Source organism: Vidua macroura, chromosome 15 (genome assembly GCF_024509145.1).
Source record: "Vidua macroura isolate BioBank_ID:100142 chromosome 15, ASM2450914v1, whole genome shotgun sequence".
Classification (NCBI taxonomy): domain Eukaryota; kingdom Metazoa; phylum Chordata; class Aves; order Passeriformes; family Viduidae; genus Vidua; species Vidua macroura.
Genome location: NC_071585.1, coordinates 19,087,018 through 19,110,000, shown reverse-complemented (window position 1 = coordinate 19,110,000; position 22,983 = coordinate 19,087,018). Strand labels below are relative to the sequence as shown.

Genomic DNA, 22,983 nt, shown 5'->3' with positions numbered 1-22,983 from the left:
GAATCATGGAGTTAATGCTAATTATTACCCCTTTGGGGATGCCTGGTTACAACAGGAAGCTGCTTTGCAGGAACGGACCTTGATCCCGGAGGCACCAGGCTGCACACAAGCCAGGAGTGTGCCCTTGCTGCAGATGGAGTGGGATGCATTAGGAAGAGCACTGTCAGCAGGTCGAGGGAGGTGATCCTGTCCCTCTACTCAGCACTGCTGAAGACACACCTGGAGTGCTTTGTCTAGTTTTGGTCTCCCCAGTACAGGAGAGACACAGACCTACTGCAAAGGGCCACAAAGATGATGAACCAGAAATATTTCACAAATGAAGAATGTTTTTGTAGTAGTCCAAAAAGCCTTCTAAAGTACCACGTTTTATACAAGTTTCTTCCTATCACATACTATTTTTTTCCCGTAGGAGTAAAAGACAACACACAACCCAAGAGTTCTGTTTCATAATCTCTTAAACTAACCTTCATTTACTCACCTGCTGAACTTCTACTTACTCTGGCTATTAAAAAAACCCTCAAACAAAAGCAACCAACCAAAGAAAAAAGCAAAATCAGATAAAAACCAAACCTAGATGGCTCTCTTCACTTCATCATCTTGCTCAGATATTAGTTAGGATTTCTGCTCTTGAGCAGTTATGATGATGCTCATCAACTTCCATAAGCTGTCCATAGCTGCCACGACAAGCTATTTTTCAAGGTAAATCCTACAAAGCCATCCAGAGTACCAACATCTTTACAATATTCGTGCAGATATTAGCCACACCATTTGACAGCGATCCACCTTTGTTTTGTTTTTGTTCTCCAGTACATAGAGCTCTACTTTGCACTGTGCCTTCATTTGCCTCACAGGAATTGCTATGCAGAAAACAGTCAGAACATTCTTTTCTGGAGATTCACTGGTTTTATAGCAGTATTTAAATAATTGCTTTTTCATTGATGCAGTATACAGAAAATATTAAACGCTAAGGTTCAAAAGAACATTAAAGAAACACTGTGTTTTATTTGAAAGGATGAAGTTGATGATGACATCCTTCCTATTAAATATATATCCTCTCAGTAACACTCATACTAAATGGAAATGCTACCAAGCATTCTGATTTTGTGTTGCACTGAGCAACCATAAGTCTCCTCCTACAATCAGGAGGAGCTGTGGGTACCAGGCATTTAGTTATTTTGCAAGGTCAAAACTGTATAAAATGGTACTGCCTTAAAACATAGCAACGGATTGCTGTTCACCATAAACCATCCTCTTCCTTTCTCAAATGGAGAGTAAGTATAATGAAAAGGGGGGGAAAAGTGCCTGGACAGACCAAATACGGATTTGCAGAAAGAATTTGTAAGTTTCCTGACGTTAGAAATCTGTTCTGACTTGCTCAGTAACAAAGCTCACACATAAAGAAACTAGCAGCAGCTTTTTTACTTTTTTTTTTTTTTACCAGCAGCATTATTTACTTGCCTCCTAGAGGGCAGGTAGGAAAAAAAAAAATCATTGATTTATTCCAGCATAAGTTTTCACCAATAACAAAAGGGGCAGTTCTGCCTTCCCAAATTCACTTGCCTCACTCTTGACTTCAGTGGCCCCAAGAAAAAACAGCAATGGGTTTGAAACCAAATTAGTTATTCATTACTGCCTAGGTACACAGTCATTAGCACTGAAGGGAGGATGATAGGTGTAGGACTAACCTTCTCAGCACACACCACACACTTGTGTCAGACAGCAGTGCCAGTGGAGCCACAGGCTGCAGGAACACTGCCTAGGCTGCTCAGCAATTGCAGGTTCCAGCTGCACACGTGGCAAAATGATCATTACTCTTTGTGTCATCTCCAGACTCCCTTCTCCTCCATGACTTCAAGGATGCAGAGCAGTACACTAAATACAACCCAATCAAACAAATTCCTAGTTCCTAATGTTCAGCCTAACCACAATTTTGACAACTGGTTAAAACCAATTTCTTGGTCTCCTGAAAAGGGAGCAAGTCCATGCTCCATTAAATAGGGAACTGCAGTTTAGCAACAAAATGAAGGTTCTTGAATAACAGCATATTAAGTATCTGCATGATTCTTTACAATCTCACTGTGATATCTAGAGGTCTTAGTGGGCAATATGCTAAGCAAATAGTGCATGCTGGTTTTCTCAGAGCATTTGGGCTAGAGATGCATGCCTTACTGCTACTACTTCCAAGCTCATCAAAAGCTGCAATTAAATCAAATCTCTCAAAACTAGAAAATACATGGCATGAGTCAATGAATTTTTCAGATATGGAAAAGTGATTCAGGCACAATAAACACTTTTGCTGCATTAGTCCACAGCTCTCAGAGGCATTTTATGTCACTTCATCTCAATTAACCTCCCAAGAAAACAACTGAGATCTGAACAAGAGGTGGGGGGGAAGACGACATTACTGCACAATAGCCTACTCTGATGTCACAATGCTGTATTAATTGAGTTATAGGCAGATTTCCTGAAATTCAGGTCTCCTACCCTTTGAAACTATTCCCAGTTGGTGCAAATTTATTTTTTCATCACAATTGAAATCAAGTATAAATGGTTTCCCTCATACTTTAGGGCCACACGGTTTCCAAGTTTTAACATTAATGACGTCCCAACAGACTACAAAAAGCAAAAGTGGGAGTTGTGTTAACTATGCTAAATGGAGAATACAACCAATAGTACAAAATAACACCAGATATAACATCAGACCTCTCAGTGTAAAATTATACAGGAAACTGTAATGATGGTTGATCTTTAAAAAAGTTTAAAAGCACAGTTTTACAGCATCATAATAAAGAAGTTCAATTCTCTAACTGTCAACAGATTAAACTAACTTCACTTGGTAAAGACCACTTACATAGGATTCCATCGAGCATTAGCTGTACATTTGAAGATCTCCACTTTGAAAAAAAAGTTCCTTTTAAAGCACCTACACAACCCACTGGTATAATGGACACAATTCTCACCCTTCCATCACCAACCTTCCTTGTTTTTGTCAATATGTTTCTCTGAGGGACTAGAGACAATCTCATCCAGGTAGCTGTGGAATAACATGGGGCACAAGTTCCCCTCTTCCTAGAGCACGCAGTCAGTACTGCTGAGTTAATCTGTATTTCCCCAAGATACTATCTGTTTTCACGCACAGAGAATTTAATTACTCTCCTGGCTCTAAATTCCAGCCTCGGGTGTCACTTCAGACCCATGTACTAAAGAATGGAATGACGGGAAGAATTACGAGTTCTCATTATGAAGCAAGTCTTACGCAATTGAATTATTGAACTCAGCCAATGCGAACTTTCCTTTCACCCTCTTCTTGCTGCTTCGAGAGCGCAAAGCGCCATCTTCTGCTGAGTAGCTGGAACCACAAATACTGATTCCGGCAGCTGATGAACTGCTCCAGGGACTCAAACCCATCTGGTTAGGTACCAAGAGCGAAATACGTTTTCTCACTGAACAGCTCAGAATGTCACAGCTGCCAGAAACGCTGTTCTTCGAGAGGAGCAGTCATATGAAAAGCTGGATCACAGCTGCCCAGGGCTCACATACATGAACGTGACACAAAGGGTATTTTGCCTAGATTTCAGCAAGAAGTAGCACTTTGTGCATTTTTGCAGCCGGTTCAGTATTTTGTATTGAAATCTCACTTCAAACATATTGTCACAGTTTCTATTGGGAAAACAGCACATAATACCCAGTGGGCCCAAAATTGAAGATAAACAGACCTTAATAAAATTACTTCATAGACCTCACACACACATACAAATTTCTTTAAGTATCACTCTTTGTATTCATGTAAAAAACTGAACATGCTTAAATTAAAACCAGCAGAGAACCACAGAATCATCTAGATTGGATAAGATCATTGAGTTCAACTAATGGACTCAAACAAAAACCAAATACAATGTTTAGGAGCATAGAACACTAACAGCTGATCCCTACATATGGAGAACATAAAAGAGATGGTAAGTACAACAAAAATTTATCATCAGAAAAAGCTTCTGAGGCTCTTTTCACATGTGTTCTGGGATGGGGCAAAGAGAGAGAGAATGAGGTATGAGTTAGGCATTGTCTTGGCTAGACCCATCTGTGTAGTAACAACAATAACAAAGAAGTTTTTATTTACGTTTTGGATATATGGGCTGGCAGAGTAATAGAAGTATTTTCTGTCAAAGTGTCCTGGCTTGTAAGATAAGCATATATTCTATTTGCCATCTGTCGGAAGTGGGGCAGTTATCTTCTGTTGGGCAGTTTTCTTATCTCTTCCAAGCACAGTGTCTCCCTCCAGGGAGATATCTTCTGTTAATGTGCCATTGAATGGCTCACTGCATGACTGAGAAAGTTACATCATCGCATTGTGAGATGCTGCACCCAGAGGGAGGAGCCAAGCATCCCTACCTGCATAAAATCAGCATTTTTTGGGACATCAGCACAGCCTCTTCACTGGATTCCCAGAGGAAGACCAGGCCCATCTACTCTATCACCAGACCTTTAGAGAAAACTACACCCTTCTACGGGATCATCGCTTCAGCAGCATTTCATCTGCCACTCCAGGAGCAGGAGGAGCAGCCACCATTTAACTGGACTATCACCAACACCCTGACTCCTCAGAGTGTCAGGTTTCTGACTCTATCAGTAGTTTTGTTTGTACTAATTACATTTTTTTAAATTTATTTTTTTCCTAGTAAAGAACTGTTATTCCCATTCCCATATCTTTGCCTGAGAGCCTTTTTATTTTGAAATTGTGGTAATTTGGAGGGAGGGGGTTTACCTTTTCCATTTCACGGGAGGCCCTTGCCTTCCTTCACAGACTCCTGTCTTTTCAAACAAAGACACAAAGCTAAAATTAATCTAAAATTAAGAGCTAAAGTTAAAATTAAGAGAGGGAAAGACCCACGTAACACTAAAATTATACTTCAAATAATGGTCTAATTTGCTCTGTCAATATGAAAAACCATTGAAGACTATAAATTTCCCACTTTAAACACTACATTATTTCCCACTTTAATGACAAACTGGGCATTTCCTATCTCTGTAAACCTTTGTAGAACAATCTTAATTTCAGCAGGTGGCTCCAGATGAAACAGTTCCAGATCAATGCAACTTGAAATTTTCATAGTAGTCATCAATAAAGTGAAGGCCAGTGGTAGTCTTAGACTCTATACTGGAGTCAGTGTAAGAATTAGTGTCATTCACAGCTCATCAAAAAACCAAAAATCTTTTCTTGCAATAGTAACAAATCAAGTACAATGACAGTGACTCAGCAGTGACACTCTTTTCATCACCAGTGAACTTGCTGCCAGTTCAAACACTGGGTCCTCTGGCTCAAGTAGTTTCTGCAATGTGAAAAATGCATATTTTATGATTGGCTTTTCGCAAATGTTACAATGAATATCATATGTGTAATGTTGGGAAGTTATGCTGTATTAATTCTCTCAAGTAGTGTGTTGAATATATTTTTAGGTTATAACACAATGTTAAAATAGAAACTATACTATGTAAGGTACTTTTTAACTAGCTCAAGAAAGAGATGAGATAATCAAGGAATTCTTCGCACAAGGATAACAATTACAGAAACCCCTAAATTTTCCAGAGGAGAGGAATTTATGGCTTTCCTTATCAACAGAAACAAACTTCTTCAAGCCTGATTTAGACTCAAGGGCGCCTGGGAATTAACAGAAACCTTTTGACAAGTACCAGACGAATTTCTTGTTTTAAAAAAAATATATGCGTAATCATGAAGTGTTCTGTATATGCAACAGGCTATTGCTTTTAAGGTGATTCCTTTGTTCACAAGGCATGCTTGTCGTGGCTTAAGTGCCTGAGAGCATCCGGACGTCCGTAATTCTTTGCTTTTTATTGTCTTGTAATTGTCCTAACTCTAAATTTTTATTACTCTAATTGTATTACTATTTTTATAACCATTTTATTATTATTAAACTTTAAAAATTTTAAAAAACAAGTGATTGGCGTTTTTCACATGCAATAAGAGTGATTAGGAAGGTCACTTTCATAGTACAGAATATTTATTGCCCTTACCATCAGAAGAAAAAAATCAAAAAGTGTAACTTGTAAATGACATACAAAATGAGATTTTACACTATTCTTTCTTCAATTCTGTTTTAAAAGTGATAATTAAAGTTGACATTCTGGCCCTAGAATGAACACACAGGTATATTGTTACTTTTCCAGAAAAGCTTAAAAAGTTGCAGAGCTCACCCATCCCAAGAAAACTACTTCAATTTCTGTACTGTTAAAACCAAACACAGACTTACTCTACTTAATGTTTTTAAATTATGATATTTAGCACAGGAAGTAGCGGTATGTGAGTAAAATTTTTGAAATAAATAATAAATGAGGTGTTATCAATACACAGGCAAATTGAAATACCTCCTTAAGAAACAATCAACGGATCTTGAAGACTAGAACCTGAGGGCAGGGTAGCACATAATGAGTATTTCCCCTGCCAGCTAAGACCTAAGCGAGAAATTGGGAAGCCTCGGTGTTTCTCGGTGTGGGAGTGCAGGGCCTGAGCGCGCCGCGGCGAGCGCGCGCCCGCCGCAACCGGCCAATCAGGCGGCACAGCCCCGGCGCGCGCCCGCCGCAACCGGCCAATCAGGCGGCACAGCTCCGGCGCGCGCCCGCCGCAACCGGCCAATCAGGCGGCACAGCTCCGGCGCGCGCCCGCCGCAACCGACCAGACTGCACAACTCCTGGGCGCACCTGGGATTGGTCACGAGACCTCTCGCACTCGCCCAAGCAGACGACTCCGTATAAGGGCGGGGGAGCGCAATGCGCGAGGCTTTGATTGGCCAGGATGGAGGGCTGGCACGCAGTGTACGGGTCTGTGATTGGTCAGACCGGCAGACGGGGCTGTGATTGGCCGGACCGGCGGGCGGGCGCGCAGTGTGCGGGACTGTGATTGGCCGGACCGGCGGGCGGGGCTGTGATTGGCCGGGCTGGCGCGATGGCGGCGGCGGCAATGGTGGCGGCGGCGGGCGGTGGCGACTTCTCGGATCTGCGGGAAATCAAGAAGCAGCTGCTGAGCGTGGCGGAACGGAGCCGTGAGCGCGGGCTGCAGCACAGCGGGAAGTGGTGAGCGGGACCGGGCCCCAGCTGGCCGGGCCCCAGCTAGGCGGACCCCGGGCTAACATGTTCTGTGCGGGGAGGGAGGATGGAACGGAGCTAGGTTTGTTTAGTCTCGAGAAGACGAGTGTCGTGGGTACCTCATCATTTTTTACAACTCCCTGAAAGGAGTTTGCAGTGAGGTGGGAGCCAGTCTCTTCTGCTGTGCCTGCGGGGAGGGGACCAGAGGAAATGGTCTTAAGTTGAGATAGGGGAGATTCAATAAGATATTGGAAAATGTTTTTTAATTGTTCAGGTGGTCAGACACTGGAATAGGTTTCCCAGAGAGGTGTTGGAGTCACTGTTCCTGGAGGTTCTTAAGAGGTGTCTACATCTGGCGCTACGTGATGTGGTTTAGGGATTACAGTGGTAGCGCCGGGCTGACGATTGGACTTCATGATCTTACAGGTCTCCTCCAGCCTTGATGATTCAGTTATTCTAACGCTCTCTTTCCCTCAGGGCTGCTGAACTTGCATTCGCCCTGGAGCCACTGCCACTGAGCGAGCTGCCGCCTCCCCCCGTGCTCACTGAGGTACGGGCCCAGGCTGTGCTTGGGGGAAAGTGGCTGTGAGCTCCAGGAGAAGGTGCTGCAGCTCATGGGGGTGGGCTGTTTAATCTTAACTATGGAGGAAAGTACTGTTTGCAATCTCCCAGCTCCCACGGGTGGGAGTCTGCGCTGGGCTCCAGTCCTGCAATAATGCTGGGAAGATCCTTTCCCTGGTGTGTTCAACAGGGCGAGAGAGCTGAATGTGCTTTCCCAGATGAAAGCATTATCTGTTGCTGTGTCCTAAATGAAGCACTCTGTAAGCCAAATTTGAAATCACATGCATGCTACATTATTTTTATTCCTCTTTACTGAGGTCAAAATTTATTTTAATACAAATTATGTTTTGCCACTAAACTTGTGCTTGTTAGGACACAAGAGAAACAAGTTGTGTCTCCATCCCCACCTCTGTAGGAATACAGTAGAACTCATAGGTATGTGCCTATCCTGGTGAACGGGAGTGTAACATGTCATAAATGCATTTCAAGGTATAATTACCAAGGAAGTGTTCTCTTGTATGTTAGCAGATTAATATTCTCTTATGTGGAATTCCTGAGCAGGTTTCTTGTTTATGGTTTTTCATACTAATTGAACAGCTAAGCCTTGCCTTCTGGCAGCTTGCCACAATTTGTTTCTGAAATCTCACCATTTATTTAAAATGTTCTTAAATAGTCTGTACTTGTTATTGGAGAACTCTAGAACTGGATCATGTGAGGGAGCGGAGGAACTTTTCTGATAGTACTCAAACCATCTCTAAAGATGGACAAACTACATTTAAGCTTTTGGAGCAATTTCATTGCTATGTTTGTAACCATGATTTTCCTAAAGTATGTCAGAGCTTCTTGGACAAGGGTCTTAAAACTCTTGTGTGTCTCTGCAGGAGGATGCTCGTGATCTGGATGCCTACACATTGGCCAAGTCTTACTTCGATCTCAAGGAATATGACAGGGCTGCCTACTTTTTACAGGGCTGCAAGAGCCAGAAAGCTTACTTCTTGTATATGTACTCCAGATATCTGGTAATGTAGAAAAAAAGGTTGCCTCCTAGCACTGAACTCCTCTGCTTCTGACCCCTCCCTGGCATATTTTATTTTTTTGCTTATTCTTTTTCTTGGTCCCTAATGACCACCTTGAAGTCCAAATTCTGTGTTGGAGTAAAGAAAGATAGGGCTGTTCTTTTCAGAACTGTGCTGTCTGTGAAAACTCAAGTGTACATGCTGCTGCAAGTGCTGCAGCAAACATAGGAAATATACTATTATAATGTAATCTTGGATTTTCTTTATTTTCCACAGTCAGGGGAAAAGAAAAAGGATGATGAGACAGTTGATAGTTTGGGTAAGTCTCTGGTGTCAAGAAGTGCATGATGAGATTATGAAGCTTTCGCTGTTGACTCTTCATGTAATTCATCTTGGGTCTATGGCTTTTCCCTCAATTTTTTGGATAATAAGTACTGTAACATGATTTCTTTCATTCTCTTTGGATTCATTGGCTTAATTACAGGTTGCAGATTTTCATCTATTAGGTCGTATTTTAAACTGGGTGACCAGACTAAGCAATTTTTTTTGAAATGGGGAACATAAACACATAAAGGCTGGGAAGCTGTCATGTCATGTCAGTGATAATTCCGATTGTACCCTGGACTTGGCATTGCTGTGGTGAGACTCCTTATTGAACAGCTTTCCTTATTGATAGCTAGCTGTGTGACTTTCTCTTCATGTAGGACCTCTGGAAAAAGGACAAGTGAAAAATGAAGCTCTACGAGAATTGAGAGTTGAGCTCAGCAAGAAACACAAGGCACAGGAACTGGATGGATTTGGCCTTTATCTGTAAGTGTTTGCATGTATTTCTTACATATTTGTGTGGATATGCAGAATTGCATGATTCTTGTCAACCTGACACTTTTTTTTACAGATACGGTGTTGTGCTGCGGAAACTGGACCTGGTGAAAGAAGCAATAGATGTGTTTGTTGAAGCTGCTCATGTCCTGCCTTTGCACTGGGGAGCCTGGCTGGAACTTTGCAACTTGATTACAGATAAAGAGATGGTAAAACTTTGGAGATACCAAGATGTGGTAACAAATCTCAAGAGTTTGGCCTGATTCAGTGACCAGTGTTTCTGTTTCCACAAGATTGATGTTACCCACTGCTTCATTCCGTGAGACACTGTCAGGCAAGGCAATCCACGACTGTAAATTTTATTGTAAAATCCTCTTTATCTTCAATTGCTTGCCATGCTGTAGCTTGAGAATCTTTATACAGGCACTGCTAATTTCTTATCATTCCCCCACAAAGTGGTTTAAGAAATTTCCAATTCATGTATTTTGGAAGCAGTTGTCACCGGGGTTATCATCTTGTCACATGAAGGAGATCCTCCTAAGAGACGGATCCTCCTTTTTATTTTTTCTTAATCTGGTTCTAATTTCTCAGTTATTGAGGACTTCTGATAGCTTGAAAGGATATACAGAATCACTGCTTTCAAAACTGAAAAGATAATGTACAAAGCCACATAGGACATGAATTGTATCAGAGAAACAAACTTCAAATATAAAGCCAAAATAGGTTATTTTTCTTTCTGCATGGAATTTGAGTCTACTTCTGGAATTCTTCAGTAAATTCTGGATGATGAAGTATTTAAAACTACTTAAAAAAAAAAAAAAAGTTTAAAAATGTGATACAGAAGAGAGTGTTACCAATTTGTGGAAAAAGGGAAGTGCATTTTTTCTACATAATTTTGAGTCTGCTTACATAGTTAATTGAAATTAGTGTTATGATATTGATGTTCAAACATAGGAGGAAAGTGCAGTCTGAATTCAATGGCTGAAGCAAGAGCCAGGTGATGTCATATTTGAAGACAATTTCTTCCCTGATTGACCAAATGGGTTTAAGAAAGCGACTGCAGGATAGCCTCCTACCTCAGGACCATCTAATAAGTCATGGGAGGGAAGATAATGGATTCTTTGCCACATGTAGCTTGTAGAATACTTCTGATTGTCATCTCTTCCTCCTCTTCTTGCTAGCTGAAGTTCCTGTCCTTGCCAGATACATGGATGAAAGAGTTCTTTCTTGCACACATTTATACAGAGCTGCAGCTGATAGAGGAAGCTCTGCAGAAGTATCAGTCTCTCATTGATGCAGGATTTTCCAAAAGCACTTATATCATCTCTCAGATTGCAGTTGCCTACCACAATATAAGAGGTCAGTGACACTAAGTAGGAATGACCCCCTTAATGCAAACTTGGCATTTATAGTTGTTGGTGTCCCGTATGTTGTTCTTTCTTCAGATATTGACAAAGCTTTATCCATTTTTAATGAGCTGAGGAAACAAGATCCTTACAGGATAGAAAACATGGACACTTTCTCCAACTTGCTCTATGTAAGGGTAAGCATTCTTCCTGTGGCCTGTCCATAGTGATGGTGTTTATTGGAGGTATGTTAAACACTGGCAAGGCAGCTGGTGCTGTCTGGCCTCTCTGAATACAGGCTTTCCTCTTCACAGCTCCATGGAAGAGAGGCACTGTATGCATTGCCAATAGCTTATTGCAGTTTCTTTCAAAGCATAATGTACTCTCTCTCATCACTTTAATCTTTTGTTCCACTAGAGCATGAAGCCTGAGTTGAGCTACCTGGCTCATAATCTCTGTGAAATAGACAAGTACCGTGTTGAGACCTGCTGTGTAATTGGTGAGAGCCAATTCTTTTACATGTTATTTTTACATCTTATTTTGCTGTCTGTAGGCTGTGTGAGAGAATCTTGGAAACGCTTCTGGAAGTGATAAACCAGCAAGGCAATCAAAATCACCACTTGGTGATGTGGATTCAGGCAGCCTGAAAAGCAGACTAAATGACAGAGTAGCCTTTTCCTTCATTTCTCTCTGAAAGCTGCTGTAATAGTACTAGGGTAGAAAGTAGACCCATGAACCTAAAAATACCTTTATAGTCTTCAAACTCCAGTGGAAATAGTTGTGTGTCAGGAGCAGGAAATTGATTTGTTAGATCATGACACTCCAAGGTGATGGAATCATAAATTGACTGGTACAGCTAGAAAAGGATTGACCAGAGCACTGGTGAACAGAGTGCAATTAGGTCTCTTGAGGTTTGAATCAGTTCTGTCTTTATTAGGACTCTTTATAATTTATTAGGAGGTAAGAATACACATTACATCATTATTTCTACTTCTCTATTGTTATTGGCTTTTTTTTTTTTTTTTTTTTTTTTTTTTTTGGTTGGTTGTGGGTTTTTAAAATTTATTTGAATATTATGCCTTTTACTTCAGGAAATTATTATAGCTTGCGTTCCCAGCATGAAAAAGCAGCACTCTATTTCCAGAGGGCCTTGAAACTGAATCCTCGTTATCTAGGAGCCTGGACACTTATGGGACATGAGTATATGGAAATGAAGAACACATCTGCAGCTATCCAGGCTTATAGGTACTGCTCATGTACTGCACAAAATGGTGTTTGCTTCTGAAGTAGTATTTTCTATTTTTTCTTAGTGTTTTGCTGGACTTGGTTTTGATCCTGACTTTCTGTCTAGTTCATCTCCTTTTCATTGACAGGCATGCAATAGAGGTGAACAAAAGGGACTACAGAGCATGGTATGGCTTGGGACAAACCTATGAAATCCTCAAAATGCCATTTTACTGTCTCTACTACTACCGACGGGCCCACCAGCTCAGGTAGAGTTGAGAATGGAGTCGTGCTTATTGGTCTTCATTCTGACATGGTTGATACTGGCTAAGGAATTTACATGCAAGAACTAAGTTGGGGAAGGAAAAAAAAGCATTGATGCTTTGTGATGTGTGCAGTCCCACTGTTCCAAATCCTTTTAGTTGTGTTAGTTAACTGTTAACAAAAGCTTTGTCAGTTAAGTATTGAGGATGACTGGTCAGGAGTAAGAGTGATGCTTTATGCAGACTGCAGATGACAGACTGCCAGGTGTAGATTACTTTTTTCCCTTGACCACCCCCGCCCCCATCTTCCCCTCACCCTGGGATAAGCTGGCAATCCCTTAAACTACCTGAAGAATTGCTCTTTTACAGACCAAATGATTCTCGTATGCTGGTTGCTCTAGGAGAATGCTATGAGAAACTCAATCAGTTGGTGGAAGCTAAGAAGGTGAGAACTGATGTGTAAGACTTTAGGGTATCTCCCAGAACACTGGGTGAAATTGCAGCAAAATGATGTAGCTAGTGCTACCTAAACTCATTACAGTTGGGAAGTACTGCTGCAATATAACTAGAGCATCTGATAAATAAGGAATTATCTACAGATACATGCCTCTTTTGCTGACAGTTCCTGTAGTTTTTTGTTTCTGATTTGCATGCTGGAGTCATGAGCTGGACTAATTTTTGTGGCATGCTTGACTGACTTTCCTTCCTTGACAGTGCTATTGGAGAGCTTATGCTGTGGGAGATGTGGAGAAAATGGCACTTGTGAAACTCGCCAAGTGAGTATGTACCCTCACTGAACTGTCAGAGTTGTGTTAAATGCAAGTCACACTTTGAAACCTAATGATAAAATACAGAATGTAAACAAGTGGAATTGCTGTTGCTAGTATTACTTTTGGAGCTGTGTAAAAATTGGTATCTTTAGGGCTGTAGTGACTGCAAATTTTGGTGTCCAGCTTTATCTTTGTTTCCATCAGGATAGTTAGAGAGAATGATAGCATTATGTGGGTTGCAAAGGACTTCTGAGTCCTGCAGTGTTTTGAGCATGCAGTACTAGCAATTGTATTTCTTGTATTGCAACTTAAAAGCAGCCCATGACGGTAGATGATGTACAAAATTGTAGTTTGATTTTATTTTTCCTTTCTAGTATACGCCTGTGACATTGGAAGAGGTCTAATGTGAATACTGTGACATCAGCACTATTTTTTTTTTCTGGGGATAAAGTAATATAAAGTGGGAAAAGTGAAGAGGGGGAAAAAGGGCAAATGAAAAGTGAAACTGCTGTACAAATTTGGGTTGTAGCAGGGGAAGAAGGAGGACTGGAGGAAATAGTGAGTATGTAGAACGGCAAAGGTCTGTTAAAAGGTTTAAAATGCAACAGAATATACAGAGGTCCCTGTTTTGGTTGTCACTGCTTCTAGCTGTCTAGTCAGTATCTGACTGCCTCTGTGTCTGTCAGCATGAGTGCAAACTGGATTATCTCTTTCCACAAGGGGCAATACATGTTGCATGTCCTGCAAATTCTGAAGGAAAGGACCTGGCTTTAGTCCAGGTCAGGGTGAGCAGGTACGTTCTCATAGATCAAGAAGGTCTTCAACAGTGCACTCTTGTTCCAGTGACCCACTTTTCTCCTTCTGTAGGTTGCATGAACAGCTGAACGAATCTGAGCAGGCAGCTCAATGCTACATCAAATACATCCAGGATATCTATTCCTGTGGGGTAAGAGGATAGCTTGGGAATAAAAGGAGTAGTAAACATGCTGTAGAACTACTTTGGAAGGCACTTACAAATGATGTTTTTTACCCCACTCACTGTAGGAGGTAGTGGAGCACCTGGAGGTCAGCACTGCATTTCGTTACCTGGCCCAGTACTACTTCAAATGTAAGCTTTGGGATGAAGCCTCAGCATGTGCTCAGAAATGCTGTGCCTTCAATGATGTGAGTACCTGCGCAGTCTTTGGTGCTTCTTTCTTAAGGGATCTGTGACCTTGATCTTGGCTCCCCCTCAGAGTAGAAGGAGTCTTTAATGAAGGAATGAGGCTTGTCTGCCATTTAGGTCACATCCTGCACGGTGGTTGTCATGTATACCTGATCAGTTATGCTGAGTATGGTTGATAAAAGTCGTGGAATGTGGTGTAGATAGTGAAATTGAACCATATCTCTTTGATATTCACTAAGTAAAAGAATTTGAAGTTTCACATGGCAGTCTTAAGGCTGCTAAAAATCTTGGTGTTGAGGAGGTAGTTGAATGGTCACAAATTCCCACACACTGTGTAGTGGCGCTACTTCTAAAACTTTTTTTTCCTCATCTTCTGTGTGTAGACAGTGCAGAGAATATAATAGTACTTGGGTTTTGTGTGCAACTCCATACTCTGTGATGTTATGTATCTGTAAGTGGGCAGTTTGAGATTTTTAATTTCAGCCTAGTGGTAGACCCTAACCATGAGTGCAGGGTGTTTGTCTTATCCATGACAAAGCTGCCTGGAGCTCTCTACAATCTGAATTCACCTTACTCGAAGTTTTCCCAATCTACTTGCTGGAATATTTAGATAGCTTCAGTGGTTGATGGTTCTGTTCTCTGAAATACCCAAGAAACACACCAATCAGGAGTAAAAGGAGGAAAGACTAAAATGAAAAAAAGTGACTTACTTTGACATTTCTAAGGAGCCGAAGAAAAAATAATTGAGAATGGCTTTTATAGCTTCTAGCCTTACAGAATGACATGCTACTTTAAATTACACTGCTTACATACTGAATTTGACCCAGAAACCATCCATTCATAGTTGTATTGTTCTGTTTTCTACAAATTAATTTCAGACTAGAGAAGAAGGAAAGGCCCTGCTGCGCCAGATCTTACAGCTTCGCAACCAAGGAGAAACATCATCCACAGATGTTGCTGCTCCCTTTTTCCTTCCTGCATCCTTGTCAGCCAACAACACTCCCACACGTCGTGTCTCCCCTCTCAATCTGTCTTCTGTAACACCATGAACAATTCTGATACTTCTAACTTGTGTATTGGGTGTGACATTGCAGATGGGACATGCAACCACTTACTTCTTTCTAGGGAAATTCCTCCTTTTGTTGTTACCCTCACATGAAGGGAAGGAGTTAGCAGAGTCCACAGCTGAAGACAGACGGGTCCCAACAGGGAAAGGGGAGCCTCATGGGAAAGTGCCTGTGCTGCAATGTGAGAACCTACTCTACTTCTCACCAAGTCATTCCAGTCAGAGGGCAGACATGTCCCACTACACAGGACTACTCCTAAACGAGGCATTGGGAAGAGCTTGTCTGCTTGAGTTAAAATACATCTTAAGTTTGATTCTGCCAAGTTATCTCTGATCTTTACTGCACTTCTTTGGAGGACCTCTTAGTGGTATCACTGCTGTCCTCATCCGAAACTGTTACCTACCTGTCTAGGTAACGACTTTTGCTTGTCTTGAACTACACAGGAGACGTTTCATTAAAGCAGTAAAATAGGTACTTAAAGATAGGTCCCATGGGTATGTTAAAGGATTGGCAAATGTCAGAGGAATCCCAAGTAGCTACAGGTGACAGCTGTCTGAGTTCTCACTGTAGGTCTGATGGATAGTTTTGGCTTTCAGTAGAAAAGCACTTGGGATAGCACAATTAAAAAATAATGAAGTTACAGTTCTTGGGCTTCTTTATGGTGCATCTTCTATGTGTTTTGTAGCAATGGAATCAAATGAACTATAATGGATCATTTTGTTAAGGAGGCAAGAAGATAATTATGCCTTTGTTTCACAATTAGTGTCCTTGTTCACCCCTATAAATTTACAGCCACATCCCTATGTCCGTGGCATGACTTTAAATCAAGAACAAAGCATTTAAAAAACCCTTCCCATTTAGCCATAGCTTCCTGTGTTTCATGAGACCAATTGTACAGGTGGGCACATCAGGAAACCTGCGGGTCACAGCCCAGGGCCCTCTGTACAATGCATTTGCAACATGTCCATGGACCAGAGGGAAACCATGTTCTTAGTTCTGGGCATCTCTAGAAGGTACTGTCTTGTTTTATGTCCTATAGTGTCCATTCAACAAACATTTTTACTGCAGATGGTTTTAAACAGTAAAACTGGATCTTGATGTATTTTGCAAGAACTCGCCTAATTCCATGCAAACCTGAGGATATCAATGAGACCATTTATAAAATTGCTGTCACTAGGGGCAAATTGTGCTTGATAAACTTGGTACTGGCGCTGTGCGTGGGGGTTAATGTGCTGGTGGATAAGCGAAGAGTGACTCGTCATTTACTTGCGATTGTGCAAAGCATTTGATACTGTTGCTTCCTCACAGTGTCCTTGTCTCTACGCTGGAAAGACATGGGTTGGCTAGGTGGAGCCCAGGGTGACGAAGGTCACACTCCCAAATATTGTGGCCACTGGCGTGCTGTCCAAATGGAGACTAGTGATGAGGTGTGTCCCTCGGAAGTCGCAAGGCCTGGGGCGAGCTCCAGCTTGAGGCCACGGGGACTCTGGACGCCTCGAGTGACCTGCGGTCCGAGGGCCGCGGCCCTTCGCCCTCAGAGGCCGGCTGCACACCCCGCCGGCAGGGAGTCCTGTGGGAGCCGCGCGCTCCGGGGCGCCGCGATCGGCCCGCGCTCCCCGCGGCGCTGCCGGGGCGCAGCTGCGGCGGGGCGGGCGGGGCTGCCGCAGCCCCGGACCGGCAGCGCAGCCTCGGCCGCGGGGCGGCGGCGGCGGCGGGGCGGGCGCGCGCCCTCAGCGCCGGCGCGCAGGAGGCGGCGGGGCCGGTGCGGGCGCTGGAGCCGCCGCGGCGGCAGGAAGATGGATGCGCCGTGCTCATCCCTCGCCGCTCGGCGTCTTTCCCTGGCGGCACGGTGAGCGGCGGCGGCGGCCGAGAGGGTCGCCCGGTGCCCGCGGTGGTAGAACAATGACCGGCCGGCTGCGAGGGGCCGGGGCGGCGGCGCGGAGGGGGAGAGGAAGCGATGGAGGTGATGGACGGGAGGGGAGAGCGAGTGGGAGCCGACGCTAGTGATGGAGAAGAGATGGCGGGAGAGGTGTGGCAGGCGCAGCCCGCAGCCGCCTCAGCCTCCCGCCGGCCCTGCACCATTGTATGTTCGCCGGTCATTGTCCGCCCGAAGCGGGCGCGGCGCGCTGGGCGCGGCGGCTGGTGCAGGGAAGGGAAGGGATGCTCGGGGGCTGGGGGCGTTCGGCGGAGCCCGGGCTGGGCCTCGTTGCCGCGGGGGAGCCCGAGCGGAGCGAGGCCAGCGCGGCCCTGCAGGCGCTCCCTGCGCTCGTTTCCACTCGCGGTGCATCTGTGCCCGCTCCACCGCTCCCAGGGCGATACACAAGGCTTCCTGCCCAGCAGAGTGTTCATAATTGCACCTGTACGTGTCCTGGGCTGTCAGGGCTGGCGTGTCTATGTGTGAGAAGGCATTCTGGCTTGCAAACCCAGACCCCGCAAAATGCATCTCTTTGTACATGCAACGCATGCCTTTTTCACAGCCACTGATGGAGGAAACCTGCCTCTTGGACTGGTGTGCAATTTATGCTTAAATTACTGGATTGCCATTCTTCAGTTTCATTTGGCCACTTACGACGGATCTGGATCCTACATTTGAGTTACATTATGACACTGAATACTCATTCATAGGCTGTTTCTGGTTTTTGCTGAGAATGCAAATACTTAAAGGATTCTGCTCATACCTTATAGGTTGGGAACAGAGAAACTTACATATTTTAAAAATTTAATTTGACCTCTTATAAGGAAAAAAAAAAAACAGAGGTGCATTTTTAAAAAAACATTTGCATTCTGATGCTGTCCTGTGCCTCACTGTAAAGTGACATGTTGGACTCCCATTCTCAACATCTCTGATTTACTGGGTCAGATTCTGCTGCGATGCAGACATCATGCTTGGTCTAAGCATCAAGGTAGCCTATCAGGAGAATGTTTTGTTCCTTCTCAAGCAATAATGTGAGGTTTATTGCTTCTGCTCTGACTCAGGTTTTGTTTCTATTGATCTGGCCTACTGCTCTGCATAGGAATTTTAAACCCAGGGCTGCTGTGCTGTAAATGGTACTCAACCTGGCTCAAACAGAACACCTGGTGATTTTAAGAGGTTTTCTAGGAATGGGTACGATTTTGGTGTAATCTGTGAGTGGTGAGACAGTCATTGTTGAAGAGGGCACAAGACACAAGTACTCTATCAGTAGTTCTGTGTCAATCAAAAGATACAAGGACATCAGACTACTGAGAGTGGGTCCAGAGCAGGGTGACCAAGATGGGGAAAGGTCTTGAGGACGAGGATTAGGAGGAGCAGCTGATGACATTTGCTTTGTTCAGTTTGGAGAAAAGGCTGAGGGGTGACCTCATCACAGTCTACAGCTTCCTCAAGGGAGTCAGCAGATGGGGAGGTGCTGATCTCCTCTCTCTGGTGACCAGCAGTAGGACACATGGAAATGGAAGGAAGCTGCATCAGGGGAGGTTCAGACAGGACAGCAAGAAAATCTGCTTCATTGAGAGGGTGGCTGGGTACTGGAGTAGACTTTCCAGGGAGGTGGTCAGGGCACTAAACCTATCAGAGTTCAAAGCCTATCTGAATGATGCTCTTAGTCATGTGGTTTAGTATTAAGTGGTCCTGTGAGAAGCAGGGAGTTGGACTCAGTGGTCTTATGGGTACCTTCCAATTTGAGATACTCTGTGATTCTAATCAAGTTGTGTGATTGGAGCCAGTTCCACCCTTGCTTCCACAGGAAGCAAAATCCCAAGGAGAAGCCTCAGGGAAGAAAGTTTTTGCTGGGATTTCCCTAGGAGTTACCCAGTGGAGGTGGCTGCCAGGAGCTGTTGATGGATTGCCCCTTTTACTTTGTCTGTTTCTCAGAAACTGTGGCAATTTGGTGGTCTGCTGGGATTCCCTGCTTGTCAGCAGAACTCCTAGAAGAAAGGAGTAGACTGTCAGTGACATACTGCAACCTTTCCAACTTCCTGCTCTCTGACTGACTGTTTTGGTAGTGTCTAAGGTAGAGAAATATGGCTCTCACCTTGGAGATGATTTTGAGCCAGGTATTTCCAGTGTCCTCTCCAAGCCTAAGTTCAAGCTCTGTGATACTGCTAATGCATTGACTCAGCCTCCCTTCTGAGCACTGTGCCCCTGTCACCTTTCAGTGGCTTTTGATAATCCTTCTGCTTTCAGAGGCCACGTCCAGCTAAATAATCTTCTGTGTAAGAACTTTGGTATCCTGCACGTTAAGAATTGAACATAAGGTGGGGCTTATGTATGGTTGTGTATGGTTGTATTTTAAGGAGGTGATTGGCTATTTTAATTTGTAAATATATGCTGGGTTCTGGTAGACTTTTTAATTTCAAGACTTCAATGTAGCTGGAAAGATGCTGCATAAGTTCTCTGTCATTACAAAGCATAAGTGAACTCAGGGTATTCAACTCAGGAAAATGCTGTGAAATGTAACCATAGAACGATGCCCAGAATAATTTTCAATTTTGATCTCTATGAATTCATTAAATAGTTGATATTGTGATTTAGAAAGTTACAAAAATAGTCCTCCAACTGTAACAAAGGTGTGGGGATGGATTCCACTCCTGTAAGGCTGGTATAACTCAGATGTAGCTTGAGCAGTTGAAATCCAAGTAGTTTGTTAATTATAACCTCTGGGGTTTTCCCCTCTTCTTTTTAACCAAACTGTGTAAGACTGAAGGTGCTTTCACTACTCAGTCATGGTAATTTTTAATAGTGGTAAATATTTTGCTTTCCACTGGCTTTGTGAAGTTGTGAGGCAGCAAGATAGCCCTTGCCAGATGCCCGAATTTTGAGTCACTTTCCAGTGTGTTGCATCTTCTACGTCCATCAGATTTCTCTTTAATCTTTGTGCATGGCAATGCAATATTTGTACTACAAGACTGCAAACCAAATGTTTTTTTTTTAAACCCAAATTTAAAAAATATGTATGTTAATATTATTGACATGAATTTATAATTACATGTTTGCATTATGTGTTTTGAAATCAGTAGCCTCCAAGCAGGTAACACCTTCAAAGTTCCTCTATGAAACTATATCCTTCAAGGTCAGGTCTTCATCATATCATAGCAAATTTATCTTCCCATCTTCAGAGATGGATTCTCTGCTACCTTCTCTTTATAGGTCTGTGCAAAGCATCTGTACAGTTCTCTGTCATCAGCTCTCAAAATCCAGAATCTATGAGGGTAGAAAAATGTAATTTTGGTAGTACTTCTAGTTTCTGTGCATTTTAAAGTCTGTTTGAATTTCTCCTTTAAAATATGAGGACTAGAAATCTTTGCTCTAGGAGGTAGGGCTCTAAATAGAAAATTCAACAGCATGCTAGAAGAACCATGAGAAAGCTCTATGGTGTGGCCACACTGAACACTGTCAGGTCAAATGAGCATAAACACAGCTTCTTTGGAAATGACACAACAGTGTGGATCATAGTCTGCACTTTGGACTCTGAAACATCCGAAGAACTTGAAAGGAAAAATAATACATGCAAGTATTTTCAGGAATATGGGCTTTCAGTTCTTCTCGCTAGAACTGATGATGCTGTATGGTTTGCTTGCCATGCATTTGGATCACTGGTGGGTTGCTGAGAAATCATCACTCATCCTGTAAATGTTAGGATCTGCGCTTTCTCTAGAAGATCATATTTGGACATCACATTTCCCTATGCTGAACAGTGTGTGTCAGCCATGGTCACAAAAGAAGCAAAGTGAACAGATATATGTGACCATCCACACAGTGCAATTTCACAAGAAAGAGGCACACAAGTGCAGCACACACTTTAGTACACAGCTGCGCAGTGAAACCTTCTTAGTTAACAGTTTTACAATACCAACAAATAAGGAATGTAAATGAAGGTCAGATAGACTACAGTTCCTTTTCCTAACTTTGGATGAAATGTACTTTAGTGAATAATAAAGGAGACTGATGTACTTGAGAAAATTGTTAGGATAGAAGAGCAGGTATGGTATGGCAAATCTTCTTTTATGTTAAAAATGATAATGCAAAGTATAACAGCATCTCAGATTATTTTATAAAAAATAATGAATTTTTTGAATTAATTGAGAGCAGCTGATGATAAAATGCACGTTGGCTCACATTTTCATTTTATGCATTCCTTCCATCTCCATCCAGGAGGTAATATATTCACCCCATACTCCATTTCTCAAGCTATTAGTTTATTTTTTGAAATTCCTTAAAGTGCTTAAGGAAAAGACCTGTTAAACCTTACATTGCATGGACTGTAAACAAAGGGCCTAAATAACATGGAAATTAAAACTGAAAAGAAGAAAAAACAGTTATTGAAAATTGCATTGAGGTACTAGGTGGTTTAGGGTAAACAGTAATGAGTGAGCATATAAATTTGTGAGAAATGGTGGAGTCGGGGCTTTTGGACTTTCTTCCCCCTGTATGTGCTCTGGTTTGCTAATATTCACTAAGCTGATTTTTTTAATGGGTGCAGAAATACTTTTAATTTTTCATTTCTATAATGTAAGCAAAATCCTAAGAACTCTTAATGTTACAAGTGATAGAAATTAATTAGAATAAATACTGTACTGTTTGGCATGTATTTGGGGTAGGCTTGGTGTACAAAAGTTATAACAAGACTTATAATGATGTTAATACATAACATACACTTAAATTTTCATGAACATGAATGTGATTTTTGTTTTATGTTCTGTGATTTGTAGGTAAGTCCTTGGGGTTTTTTTCACTCTATTTATTTGTACTTAATATTTAAGGTTGTGTAAGACGTTCTATTCCATCTCTGTGCATTGATGAGAAACAAAATGAGGTGCAGTCGTTTTTTGAGAATCTGCCTTATTTAATATAGCTCTTAATAATATCCCCTTTTCATGTCGCCTCTCTGACAGGAAATTGTGATCAGTTACAATAAGTCTTAGGTGAACAAAGAGTATGTGGGGACTGTTGCACTGGAAAAAGATTGGATTATTTACATCTGAAAGAACAATTGTGCTGGTTACTGTTTTGTAGCTTATAACTTAAGGAAAGACTGCGTAATTAATTTGGAAGCACTTTCAAGAACAGACCTGTAAGTTTAGTGTGTGTCCAGTACCTGTTTCAGAGGCACGGTGGAGAGCTGACAAACATCTATGGCTTTGCTGTGGCTGGATGACTGCTCCAGCCATGTCCAGCAAGGCTGCTTGCAGATCCCTTCTGCATTATGTCACGGATTTTTGTGGGTTGCAACGTGACCTACATGTTGCTGTTTTCTTGGAATATGCGGTGAGTGTCTGTAACCAGCCTGGTAGCCTATGTTAGGTGAACTCAGTGAGGATTTAAGCATTGTCCTTGGAAATTTATATGAAATTATATACAATAGCTTAATGCTTATTCAAATCTCTCTGAAATTACCATAGAATATTTTTCTGGTTTCAGCCTTAATGAAAAACTGCACATTCTCCTGAATGCCTTATAATTGAAACCTCTTAATTTTTTTTGTGCTTTGTCATATCATATATGAACCAGCATCTCAGCTGCATCTAGTGGGTGGTGTTTCATGCTTACACCTTTTCCAGCTGAGAAATCAGCTCATCACCTGCTTATATGGGAGGAGAATGCTGCTGCCCTGGTCATCATAATACAAATGGAAGCTGCTGCTTTCATTTATAAAGCAGCAGAGTTCAGTAAAAT

General features: G+C 42.4%; 2 protein-coding genes across 2 annotated transcripts in view; both read left to right on the top strand.

Annotated features, from left to right (window-relative positions):
- The first annotated feature begins 6,951 nt into the window (after positions 1–6,951).
- On the top strand, positions 6,952–16,545 carry CDC23 (cell division cycle 23). The gene is made up of 16 exons (XM_053991406.1): positions 6,952–7,086; positions 7,576–7,648; positions 8,541–8,678; positions 8,952–8,994; positions 9,380–9,485; positions 9,571–9,703; positions 10,676–10,853; positions 10,940–11,037; positions 11,258–11,339; positions 11,932–12,085; positions 12,214–12,333; positions 12,697–12,772; positions 13,042–13,103; positions 13,965–14,043; positions 14,142–14,261; positions 15,141–16,545. Exons 1-16 carry the CDS (start codon positions 6,959–6,961, stop codon positions 15,309–15,311), a joined length of 1,761 nt encoding a protein of 586 aa, XP_053847381.1. The 5' UTR covers positions 6,952–6,958; the 3' UTR covers positions 15,312–16,545.
- A 561-nt stretch (positions 16,546–17,106) lies between these two features.
- Positions 17,107–22,983, top strand: part of JAKMIP2 (janus kinase and microtubule interacting protein 2) — a 42,708-nt gene continuing 36,831 nt past the window's right edge. The window contains exon 1 of the mRNA XM_053991303.1: positions 17,107–17,178. The gene's annotated coding sequence lies outside the window, so the exon portion shown is untranslated. The remainder of the gene's footprint in view (positions 17,179–22,983) is intronic.